Source organism: Crassostrea angulata, chromosome 6 (genome assembly GCF_025612915.1).
Source record: "Crassostrea angulata isolate pt1a10 chromosome 6, ASM2561291v2, whole genome shotgun sequence".
Lineage (NCBI taxonomy): Eukaryota > Metazoa > Mollusca > Bivalvia > Ostreida > Ostreidae > Magallana > Magallana angulata.
In genome coordinates, this window is record NC_069116.1 from 23,329,900 (window position 1) to 23,343,306 (window position 13,407).

Consider the following 13,407-nt stretch of genomic DNA (forward strand, 5'->3'; position numbering starts at 1 on the left):
TATTTGACCAAGAAAGTTCAAATTGGCGGGTAACCATCTTCAGATAATGTAGATTCAAGTTTGTTCAAATCATGGTCCCTGAGGGTAGGGCGGGCCACAATGGGGGATACATTTTTATACATAGAGAAAATCTCTAAAAAATCTTCTTCTCAAAACTATTTGGCCAGGAAAGCCGAAATCTGAGTGGAAGCATTTCCAAATCGTATATAGATTCAAGTTTGTTAAAATAATAGTCCAGTGGAATGGTGAGGCCACAGTGGGGAATGAATTTTTACATAGGAATATATAGAGAAAATCTTTAAAAATATTCTTTTTAAAGACCATTTGGCCAGAAAAGCTTTAACTTGTGTAGAGGCATCCTCGGGTAGTGTAAATTCAAAATCACAGTCCCTAGTGGTAGGGCGGGGCCGTGATGGCGGTTTGAATTTTTACATAGGAATATATAGAGAAAATCTTTAAAAATATTCTGGGAAAGTTTTTCGGTCCAAAACTCAGTACATAGTGTGAAAGCACAGGTTATGCAGATATAAGTTTGATGAAACCATGATACCCTAGAGAAAAGTGGGGCCACAAAATGGGGGGGGGGTATATAGGAATAGAGAAAAATCTTACAGGTACAACAACAAAAGGGGCTTGGTATTTACCAAAAGAAAGAGGTGGATAAAAATTGGCAGATTTTCAATTTTTTTTTTAGCAAGATCTACTGTACTTAGTTGCCAAGATATTTTGTATATCATGTAATGCTAATTTGCTCAGAATTAAGGCAATTGTTGCTCAGGTGAGCAATGTGGCCCCTGGGCCTCTTGTTGGCTTCTCATTAGAGTAAGTGAGCATTGGATTGAAAAAAATCAATCCTAAACCTTGGCTTTAAGCTACCACTATACATATTCTTTTTTTCAGAAATCAACATACGAGATTACCGAGCCTGGTATGGTCTGGGACAGACGTATGAGATTCTTAAGATGCCGTTTTATTGTTTGTATTACTACAGACAGGCCCAGAAGTTAAGGTTACCATAGTTGCTTGATTCAAAAATTGTGAATCTGATATATATATTATTGTAACCTAATATATTTCCACAATGCTTAAGGAGGCTTGATAGTTAACTCATTCCCTCGTTTTCTGATTGGTTTTTTTTTAGGCCAAACGACTCAAGAATGGCGATGGCGCTTGGGGAATCTTATGAGAAACTAGAACGACTGCAAGAGGCCAAGAAATGCTTCTGGAAGGCTCATGTAGTGGGAGATATGGAAGGAATGGCCCTGATTAAACTCGCAAAGTAAGACACAAGGTCTATTTAGAATTGGTTTGAATATGTTAAGGTTCTAATAACATAATGTACTGTGTCTAGTTATCTGTTACGTGAGGTTTTATTGACACAGTATAATGTACAGTTACTGTCTGTTTCAGGTTACACGAGGTCTATTGACACAGTATAATGTACAGTAACTGTCTGTTTCAGGTTAAACAAGGTCTATTGACACAGTATAATGTACAGTAACTGTCTGTTTCAGGTTACACCAGGTCTATTGACACAGTATAATGTACAGTAACTGTCTGTTTCAGGTTAAACAAGGTCTATTGACACAGTATAATGTACAGTTACTGTGTGTTTCACAGGGTTGTCTCTAAAAATTGAAGTAGAAGGGAGAAATAAAAAAGTAGAAGGGGATCTGGAGGTCTAGCTTATAGCTAGATTGTGTTTGAAATGCAATAATAGCCGGGTAATTACGTCACTTTAGGCGGGGAAATTCCCCGCCTCCCGGGTCTTAGAGACAACCCTGGTTTCAGGTTACACGAGGTCTTTTGACACAGTATAATGTACAGTAACTATCTGTTTCAGGTTACACCAGGTCTATTGACACAGTATAATGTACAGTAACTGTCTGTTTCAGGTTACACCAGGTCTATTGACACAGTATAATGTACAGTTACTGTGTGTTTCAGGTTACACCAGGTCTATTGACACAGTAAAATGTACAGTAACTATCTGTTTCAGGTTACACCAGGTCTATTGACACAGTATAATGTACAGTAACTGTCTGTTTCAGGTTACACAAGGTCTAGTGACACAGTATAATGTACAGTAACTATCTGTTTCAGGTTACACGAGGTCTTTTGACACAGTATAATGTACAGTAACTATCTGTTTCAGGTTACACAAGGTCTATTGACACAGTATAATGTACAGTAACTGTCTGTTTCAGGTTACACGAGGTCTATTGACACAGTATAATGTACAGTTACTGTGTGTTTCAGGTTACACAAGATTTATAGACATAGCACAGTGTTCAGTAACTTTCCCTTTCAGGTTATATAAGTTCTATTGACACAGTATAGCATACAGTAATTTTCTGTTTCAGGTTACATGAGCGCCTAAATGAGGAGGACCAAGCAGCCTCAGCATACACTGAGTACATCAATGAGGCCAACAGAATGGGGGTCAGTAGATCACAGCAAGGTCAAAGGTCACATTTGTGTGAAGTGTTTATGATGTTGACCTACATTTTGTACATTTACATGTGTTAAAACTGTGTTCCTAAAAGAGACTGATATTTTGCCACATTATCATTTGAGTATGTTCATGATCCTAAAAGCAGCATTAAATGAATATTCAAATACTAAAAACAGCATTAAATGAATATTTGACATGTTTTTTACAAAGTTGAAAAAGTAACATAAATAAAGACTTAACATTCAGAAAAACACATCTAGCATGTTTACTTTGCCTAGAAGGTTACATAAAATTAACATATATATATATATATATATTTATATATAAACACATATAGAGATATGAGGTTATATAGATCTGACATATTACACGAAACTGGAATGGTATATATATATCTCTTACATCGTATGTAGGTCTGACATATTATATGATCTGTTTTAAAGGTATAACATGTTATTTATATGGTTCTGATAATTGAAATACAGATCTAACATGTTAGAAATAAATATGACTTCTATAGATCTTATATGTTATATAGGTATGTTAGATAGGGTTATTATATAGATCTGTTATATAGACTGTTAATTTAAAGAGCTTTTATGCTGAGTATCAGAGTCGAGCTTACAAGTACTTTACTACTATATACTGTAGATAGGACATGTTATATAGACATGTTATATAATTATGCATGTTACATAGATATGTTGTATATAGACCCACTGATTTTTTACAGACGTTCAGTGCAGAGGATCAGAGTCAAGCCTACAAGTACCTGGCTAACTATCACCTGTTGAGGAACAACCTAGATGATGCTTACGCTGCCGCCCAGAAGTGTACAGAGTTCCCCGAGGTCAGAGTCTGAGTTTGTCTCATTACACAGCATCATTGGAAACATCTCATTGATTTTAATTCTGTCTAACTACATCTTATATATTTGATAATCCTAAAACAATTTCATATCGAACTATCTGGACATTCCTAAACAACATCTTCCAGTTCTTATTTTTTCTCTAGAAACTTTAGTATTCTGTAATGCTATAATAAACAGTTTTATTAACACTCTCAATTTTTGCTTATCTGATTGACCAAAGTCAAAATTAGGCTCTCTTTTGACATAAATTTACAATTAGATGAATTTAGTGAATGAATGAATACAAAGAGAGAAGATTACCCTGTTTTATAGTAGCAGTTTGTACTAGTCTAGTAAAAGTATATCTTCCCAATTGTTCCATTATACTAATTTATTGATATTTGTAATTTACACTATTACATGTATATTTACAGAGGAGAGAGGAGGCCAAGGGAATTCTGAAAGATATCCAAAACAGGCGGGCCAGGAGTGAGGGGGCGTACCCCCACCCCGTCAGGATGGATGACAGCCTGGGCTCCATCTGTCCCGACCCCCTCAACATCAGCACCAGGACCCCCTCCGTGTGTCTCTCCCCCGTCAATCTCAAATTTGATATCGGCGACGACTGACCAGGAACTATTTTACAGTGTGTTCATAGACTGACTGACAACAAGATTTTTGCCATTGTGATGAATTGGTCATCTGTTGTGTTTGTGTAGTCCTGATAACATTCTGTTGGGTTCCATAGCTCACAAGATGGTTCATTGTAATCAACCAGACAGGAACTGTGCAATCCTCTCACAGCATGTACTGACCCTGTAGTTTATTATGACACCAGAGGTCTGTTCAGCAGAGTTAACACTGTAACTATTGTGTTATAGAAAGAGGGAAATACGGGGAGTTCCTGCTGTGCTAACCTGGCCTCCGTTGTGATTTGATTTATAAGTTGTTTCAATAAAATGGTTAAATGTTTCGATAAAACAGTCCATTCTTGTCACAGATGGTTATTGACTTCATGGAATCTTACATGATCATTATTGTTGTATAAATTTTTCTCTTGACTATCTTAGTTTCTTGTATTTTCATACACAACTGAAATCACTGAGTTTATTCTTTGGAATTATTTTGAACTTAATTCACACAAACACTTGTTATAGCTATTCATTTAATTTAAAAAAGAAAGACCTCTCCAAATAACTCTAGGATATAAACTTAGTTACGACCATGATTGTGAGACCTGTGCTTTATTTCTTTGATGGTCATTTTGAATTTGAAAATAAAATGAAAATACTGTAATATCTCTTTATTTTGTGTGCCGTACATTTGCATCTTTAAAAGTAGGGTGGCTCCATAACTAATAAACAAATTAAATGTTTTTGCATTATGTTGATCAGTCTTTTAAGTAAATCTTTAGATAAAAAAGTATGTTAGACATTTTTGTATCATCTAACTGCTGTAAAAAGAACCATGCAGTAAAAATATTTTGAAGACATTACATAGCGTATGTCTCCACAAGTATTTACTATTGCTAGTCTCAATCCTATCGAATGATTGCTTTCCTGTTGAAGTGTTCACTTCCTTAATTTCCTGTGTGTTATATAAAATAAGCATTCAAAATTGACCAGATTTCTCAGAATATTACTGCATTTAAATGAAGTGTCAAGGAAGGATATAGAGTATGTTCCACCGAGGGCCTATATTGTGTCGGGGAAGGATACACAATATGTTCCGCCTAGGTTCTATATTGGTTAAAGTCATAATGTAACGCACCAGTATATAGGCTCTTTCGCGATAACTGCAGTACTGCTCTCTTGCAGGGCAAATGTATATACTTTGCCGAAATTTTAGTAGGTAGATAATTAAATGACGTATTTGAAACAATTTATGGTACGTCATATTTCACCAAACTATGTCATTTTGCCCTGCAAAAGAGCAGTACCGCGAAAAAGTCTATAAAATAGTAAACATGGGAATACTATGAAATCAATATATAGGCTAGCTAGCAAAATTAAAAGATAAAACAGTTCCAATATTGTTTAAAGAATAAACCCTTTTGGTGTTTTTGTAATGCATTTACATATTTACAGAAAAACTTGCTAGTTCGGTGGATCAAAGTCGAACGTCTTTTTTTTCGGACAAGAACTAGTAACTCGTGAAGGACAATGAGTTAATGGGTTATCTCCCTTTTAATAAAAATTTAGAATTAAATCGATTTTTATTCCATACAGAAAAAGAATTTGTTACAATCTTTTTAACTGCAGTAACAGTAATTTGTTTTGAAGCAATCTCTAATACATTATTTGATACAATAACTGAACACAATAAACTAATTTAATAAATATCTGTACTACTGCCTTGATACTGTTATAGCTGCTGGCACTTTCCCTCCCCAATCACTGGATGAAGCATTTCTTCCTGGGTCACATTTACCTAGAACTGCGATTTGATAATTTAAGAGTTGGTCCTACATTTTCTTGTGTAGTTTGATAGGCTGAGAGGATATAAAGAGCATAATAATTTGATATATATATATATATATATATATATATATATATATATATATATATATATATATATATATATATATATATATATATATATATATATATATAAACTGTAAGATGGGGGAACAAGAAGCGCAAATGCCCATTTGGTTAAGTCGTAAAATACAATTTTATATTTATAATTTTTTCAAATTAAATATACTTGATTATATTATAATGCAACTTTTCAAAACCACAATTTCTAACAATATTCAGTTTTGAATATTTTTAAAAACGATAAGAAAAAAAAATCTTAAATTTTGGTAGTATCGAACCCACATCCTGAAAATCTTAGCATTATAATGTTACCTAATGTCTGGTGCTCTAACCACTGAGCAATTTAAGTCACAACGAACTCCACTGTAAAATGCAATATGCAACTTCGACCACGAATTACGGACTTGTATTATTTTTCTAAAACGTTCAATTGTTGCAATACCAAATTAAACTTTTAAAGTATAGTGGGTCATCTCTCCACGTTTTGGTTGATTGAAATCGGTTTGATTTCCTTTATTCCTTATATAGACCATGACGAAAATATGGAGCTCAGACCCACTCTTTAAAAGAAAAGTCAATGGATTTCTAAAAATGCCACCATTTGGAGGTTTTGAAACGCATACTCCAGTTTAAATCAACCTTTTCAAAATATTTATTAAGGGTTATAAATTGATGTTATGGTAAATATACATTGTTTTCAATAATTTAGAAAGAAATTGCGAGATTTGTTGATATTTTAAATTTATAGCATCTTATCTATCCTCGTATAGGCAGTTTACACGCCTTATTCACCCAAATTCTTTATCAAATCATTGATATTCGTAATATGAATATTTTGGATATCACTGAAAAGAAAAACTAGCTAATTCACAGAAAATATCAAATAAGTATGAATTCAAAAACAACAATTGCAAGGAATTTCAATTTACATGTGTAATTTTTTTGTACGTTATATACTGGTATTATGGTAGATACATGTATGATTTAAACAGTAACTGTGACTGTTGATTTTGTTGATGACTTTTTAATCTGGGACTGATACCCAAATCACTGATTTATTTACTGGTGTTGTATTGACTGAACCACATCGTGTCTTGTAATAATACATGGCAATGAACAATATGTCAGAAGCACTCCCAAACTTGGCTGCTAATTTCAGCATGTGACAGGACATTTTGTGTACAATATACATTTGTTTGTTGACACCTGTGTTAATGCACATGTTTAATAATAAAAAGGCAGTAGTTTGAAGAATGGTGGATGTAAGTCTTTGTAATGTAAGAGTTTGATAGTGTGTCAGGGGTGAATTAACTAACTGCTCTATTATGTGTATGGCTTTTGTAAGGCCTTTTGGAAGTATACCAACTTTAAAGGACTCATAGACAAGTTCTAGATCATGACAAACTTCAGACAAAATTAGTCCCTCAACCATACAAATAAAAAGTCTGGGATTGTACAGGACACCAATGATGCAAGACCTGATAGAGGGACTCTGTAACAGACAGGGCCAGACCTTTCTTGTACAATTCATGTAACTGTAGGAACAATCTGTTTTGTGCTGAGCCATGGACCTTTGTCAAAAACAGGTTGTTTTGTGGGATGAAAAAGTTTGGACAAACTCCCTCATACACCCATCTAAGGAGGAGTTTAAAGCAGACCCAGAAACCGGCCAAGAGGTTTTGTGGACACCAATGCAGTAGAGTGTTTTGTTGAATCGCCCAGAAAACTGTTGTCTTCATGTGATAGGAACACAACAGTTTATTGGTTTCTTCGAATTGTTGATTTACGACTTCTTTTAAGAACAGTTTTAACAGCCCATAAGCTAGAAATTGGCTATGGTTCATTGAATACACAAGTTTATATTCTGCTCGAGAAAAAGAAATTATCCACTCTAGGCTTTCGTTTTGTCCTAATGGATGTCCTATTGCTACAAAATGACATCCGTTTCTGACAATGTCATCAATAATTTCAGGACCAGGCCATGAGTGACATCTGTCTATCCATGAGGAGGCAGACAAAGGCCAAAAGTCACAAATAAAACACCAGGCAGTATCATACTCTAGTCCTCCTACTACACCACTACCACAAGGTCCATGTACAGTAGAATTAGGCATTACTACTGAACAAGTTATCTCTCTATACATAGAACTAGATAGAAAGGCTATGCCATTTACTCTGACATATGCTGACTGGACTTGTCTGTATCTTGGTGGTGTCAGTAACTGAAGTAGAGTGAATCCTGGTGGACTCTCAGAACTGTCAGAGAGAATCAAGGTTGTATTGGCTGTGTTGTAATACTCAGACTGAGACATGTCCATGATCACTCGGTGGTTGTTTCGCCAGAACATGTAGTCTAGATCTGATCCCTCCAGTCTCAATCCTTCTCTCATACTGCCACTTTTCATTTTCATGATACTATTATTAGTTTTCATTTGTCTGTCCACCATCTCCATGATGTCCGTCACCTCCCTTCTAATGGCCACCTGTTGTGAGGTCCCCACTATCTTGCGCAATGCCACAAACACAGACTCGGACATGTGCTGCATTCCCTCACATCTGTTGTTATTTTAAAATATATATTGGGAACTTCTGTCATTTTTATTCTTAATCCATTATTCCATCAACAAATTGAAAATATAATAACAGTATATAAAAATTAATAAAAAGAGAATATTGAAACATGTATAATGTACTTACGTTTCATGAGGAGAGGACTCCATATTTCATGTAAGGAAGTCTAACAACTGTAGAAATATTTATTCTTTTTATAGGTGCTGGGTTTTTTTTTTGTACCTTCATTTGATGTCATTTTCCCGGAATTTTATTTAAGTGCAATGCATATGACTTATTATTATTGACTTTAACGTAATCTGTAGTAAGGCTTACACCTTAAAGATCAGCAATTTTTATAAAGATGGTCTTTAAGTATAAACTTTTTTTTTTGGAAATACTGTGCGTTTATATTAAGTTTAAAGTTTACTTAATATACAGATGGGAATATGTTGGAGCTTTCGGGGTTTTTTTCTTACAATTTTTAAACTTCTGGAAAAAAGCAGACAGTAAATAAAATACCAATCAAGTAGATTTTTTAAAATAATTTTCACTATTAAAATGTGATTGAAAATATTTTTAGTCAGGAACTGTTTTGCACTCAGTCAATTAAGCTATTTTTACTAGTGCGCAGATTTTTAAATTGATTGTTCAATGCAATCATAATAATATGTGTAATGAAAAAAAGTGATATAAACAAAAAATATTTTAATTCATGCCATGAAAAGAAATGTTTCATTCGTTTAAGATGTAATTAATTTGGATGTTTACCCTTCATTTTTTTTTAAATTGTATGGAAAGAATTCCTTGGCATGATATAACGGTGATGGCCATTTTGTTAAATTTATCACGAAGAAAACTGCCATTAACGAGTATGAGAAAAAATATATTAATAGTATATTTATAGAGATTAAAGATATTCAATGTACAGCACAATTTAGACATGTTTGTATTGTGCAGTACAATGTAGTTAATTTCGTGAAGGTAGTGAGCTATTTTAGCATCACAAAATCAATTTATTTCCATCAAGTCAGCGATATTGCTACTGAGCCTCTTTTCAGCTTGTGGCGGGGTTGGAATCATGAATAAAAGGGTAGTTCTTTTGTTGACAAAAGTGGATATAAAACTGCATTTTCAAATACACCTGTAATAATTACCTGTAGTATTTTATGTATTTTACCTTTGTTTGTTGACAGAGGTAGCTATGGCAGTCAACGCGTTCACTGAGCTGACAGAGATGGACCCCTACAGACTGGAGAATATGGACTACTTCTCCAATACTCTCTACATCTTTGCAATTGCTTTTCTAGGAAATGCAGGCTGATTAAGCTCACCTGATGTACAGGTTTTGTGACAGAGAGGAGACCTGTGTAGTTATAGGTAAAGCCTGCTACATGAACATCCAATGTTATTTAGGCCAGCATTTTTTTATTTTTAGGTTTACAAACAACAAAATGATAAAGTTCCGTAGGAGGAGGAAATAAAAAAAAAAAAATCTCATTTGACCTAAAAAAAATTATTTTTAGGTTTACGAACCACAAAATTTTAAAGTTCTGTAGGAGAAAAAAAACCTTTTATGACATCATCTTTATTCTAATAATATAATGAATGACAACTTCATGATAGTGGTGTGTAACTGCATCAAGTGTAGCATGTGAAAAGTATGTCATCTGTGTAACATATCACTGAAATAGTACAATAATATATTAGACATACAGCTTTGATATTACATGTACATATAGCAATGTCAGGGGTGTGCAATTACAAAATTTGGCCACAAATTTACTAGCCCAAGATTCAAAAGTTACTAGTCAGACTATTGTCGGACATGTCAACATTTCATTTTAAAAAAAACCCTAAATTTTATGTACATAAAGTCATAATGTTTTCTCCTGTATGATACTAGTATATAATTATTAATATACAAAATATTTATTACTTTCATGTTTTCTGCAGTTAAAAAATATTCAACTTCATTGATCTCTCACATTTTATCTACAAAATTGGTTTGGGTGTTTATATGTGAGAAAACTCAAATATAACATTGTGAATGTGAACAGACTCTATAAAATCACTGCAACTATATGTGTGCATGTATTTTATCCTGTTGAATTTCCATGTACAAAGTACAACTATGCAATTAATTATGTAATGGTAAATTTTAATTGAAAATAACGGAAAATGCACAAAAAATAATATGATTTTTTTTTAATTCACTAGGCAGGTCACTTTAAAATGTGTTCGTGAGAATAGTTACTGCTCTCTCTCTCTCTCTGTGTAAAATAAATTTTTAAAAAGGCCAATGAATACATATGCCAATTCAACACAAAATGAAAGGGAATCATTTCACAGTGATGTAGTTGAAAACAGCTGCACAGGTAACTATCGAAGCCATGTTCAGTGAGGTGTGACTATCTCGTCTAGCCACTGGTCAACACTGTCGGTAAAACTTCAAAGTATTAAACTTACAGCAGTGTTTGTAGAAGCTTCTCTGAAGAATGTAGCACGAGAAAAAGATGCGTAAGAAATTTTTAGGCTATCATGACACAAAAAGAGCAGATTTTATGCCTCTGTGATAACAATGGCGATACACTTTTCCTACTATGAAAAATTTGCTGTCGGGGAGAAAAAAAAAAAGATCTATTTTGTAATTTTATTTTTTTTCTAAAAACTCAGAAAACTGAGCGGCGGGTTTGTAAACCTAAAAATAATGTCCAAGTGCCTGTTTTGACATAAGGATAGATTCTAAAGCCATTGTCTGCATCTTAAAAGCAATGATGTCGTTTGGCTTCCACAATCTGGCCTCAGGACACCAGCTATATACTCCCAGATGTGTACAGAGTTCCCCGAGGTCCAAGTCCCAGTTTATATCATTACACTGCATCCTTGTGAAGATCTCATTTGATTTTAATTTATTCTTACATTTTATTCATTTGACAGTCTTAAGTTATTTTCATGTCTAAGTATCTAGACATTCAGAAAAAAAAACCTTTCAATTCATCGATTTCTTTTTCAGATATATTGTAAAATTTCAAACTTTCAGTTAATTGTTAGAATATACAGAGATGTTATTACTCTCAGTTTCAAGTCAAAACAAGGTTATCTCTCTTTTGACAGAAATTTAAAATTGCCTAAAATATATCACAGGTAAGTGTGAATGAATGAATACAAAGAGAGAAGATGTCACAATCAATAGATTTATTCATTCTTACTATTTTCCTATAGGGTACCTCTGATTTTTATTCTATGTTCATATCCTTTTTGGTGCCTCAATTTTATCAATTCAGGTATTGGTCAATATTGGACTATACTCGGACTGTTCTATTTGTTTACTATGATGCTATAAATACCGATGTTTTGGTCAGTGAGCCGGGGTCCATTAGCACGCACTGCAGTAGTAACACGATGTATAGCTAAGTGTATTTTTTACGGTAACCATCTCCATTAGGGGTAAGTTCGTTTTTCCTTATACTTTAGTCTTGTTTATAATATTTAAGACTTTAGGTAACTGTTCTTATACGTGTTCGATAGTATTTTCGTGTTAACGTTTTACATACTTGTTTATTTACCGTAGAGTTATGGTGCGTTTGTGTGACAAGCGTGGTTTGCTAGTTTATTTGTGAGTTTCTATTTCGAAATCTTATACGGCGTTATTGGTCATACATTGACTGTTTTGTGATGTTAAGGGGTCTTATACGCTTAACTGTGACTGTGTTTGATACGTTAAGGGGTCTGATACACTTAACGGTTTTTCAAAGCGAGTATTATTCGGTGTGATTGTATGGCGTGCAGTTGCGGTAATTAGGTAAATAAGTATATTGTGAAAGTGAAACGTTTAATTGAAAATATTGTTATTTATATATAATTAAAAGGTTCCAGCAAGGCTCCAGCAATGTCCCAGTGATGATTCGGCCATAGTCACCAGTGTTCCGGTATTGAACATCTTACCACCGGTGTAACCTCCTTCGAGTATTCACTTACTACGCTGGAAGCCGGTGGACGGAAGCCGTCATCTTAGGACGTGGTACCGAAGGAGGACACATTGGAGGAACACTGGAGGGACACTGCTGTCCAATATACCACCATAGGACATTGACGAATCAGATATTAGAAACATTTTTTTTTGTTAATATTTTGTGTGTGTGTGAATGTGTATATTTGTAAATTTATTGATTTTATATATAGATAAAGATTGTAAATACTTATTGTTGTTTTCATTGCTTGACTGGTTAGACACACGACGGCTGTCGTGACAGAAGAGTACCCGGATTAAGGTAACAATTTGAATTATTATACTTTCATGTTAAATACTGAGATCTGATTGGTTTAGACGCAGTTGATAATCCGTTCTATTACCCTCAGTGTTAGCAACACACTTAGCAACGGGTAACACTATATAAATAGTGCCTGTTTGGGAGGGTAACTGTTGAAATTGACACCCCGAGACAACCATTGTCAACCGACGCAAAGTGGTTACATTGTTACATGCACGTAAATTATGCGTGTACGGTTCGCTGTAGAAATTCACTTCATTTCTATATAAAAGCAGTAAAAATATTCTCTAAAATTAAGACATTCAGTATAATAAAAAATAAATAGTGCCTGTTTGGGAGGATAACAGTTGAAATTGACACCCCTTGAAAACCATTGTCAACCTCCACTTCGCATTGGTTGACAATGGTTTCCTCGGGGTGTCAATTTCAACTGTTACCCTACCAAACAGGCACTATTTATATACTAGCATATCTTCCAAATTGTTGCATTATACTGACATTTTTGTAATACACCTGTATCAAATATTACGTGTGTTTTTACAGAGAGGATGCCAAGGGAATCCAGAACAGGCAGGCCAGGAGTGAGGGGGAGTACCCCCATCCCTAACTGAATGACAACAAGCTATTTCAAACTGTGTTCATTGACTGAAGCCAGCTTTTGAGCCTGTGTTGCCTTGGCAAGATGGTTCTGGTGGGATACTCAGCTCACCCAGTGTCTCATCGTAAATAACCAGATAT

The 13,407-nt window shown here is 34.3% G+C and overlaps 1 protein-coding gene and 1 long non-coding RNA gene across 2 annotated transcripts; both read left to right on the forward strand.

The window, feature by feature from the left end:
• Positions 1–900: 900 nt before the first annotated feature.
• On the forward strand, positions 901–4,367 carry LOC128189294 (cell division cycle protein 23 homolog; the record flags this gene model as incomplete). Its single annotated transcript, XM_052860843.1, is given in 5 exon segments — positions 901–1,009; positions 1,142–1,279; positions 2,364–2,442; positions 3,189–3,305; positions 3,740–4,367. Coding segments are annotated over 5 exon segments (638 nt in total), but the record flags the coding sequence as incomplete, so codon positions are not given.
• A 7,393-nt stretch (positions 4,368–11,760) lies between these two features.
• LOC128190079 (uncharacterized) lies at positions 11,761–12,600 on the forward strand. Its single transcript, XR_008244320.1, has 2 exons — positions 11,761–11,845; positions 12,268–12,600. It is a non-coding gene; the product is annotated as an uncharacterized LOC128190079 (long non-coding RNA).
• The last annotated feature ends 807 nt before the right edge of the window (positions 12,601–13,407 follow it).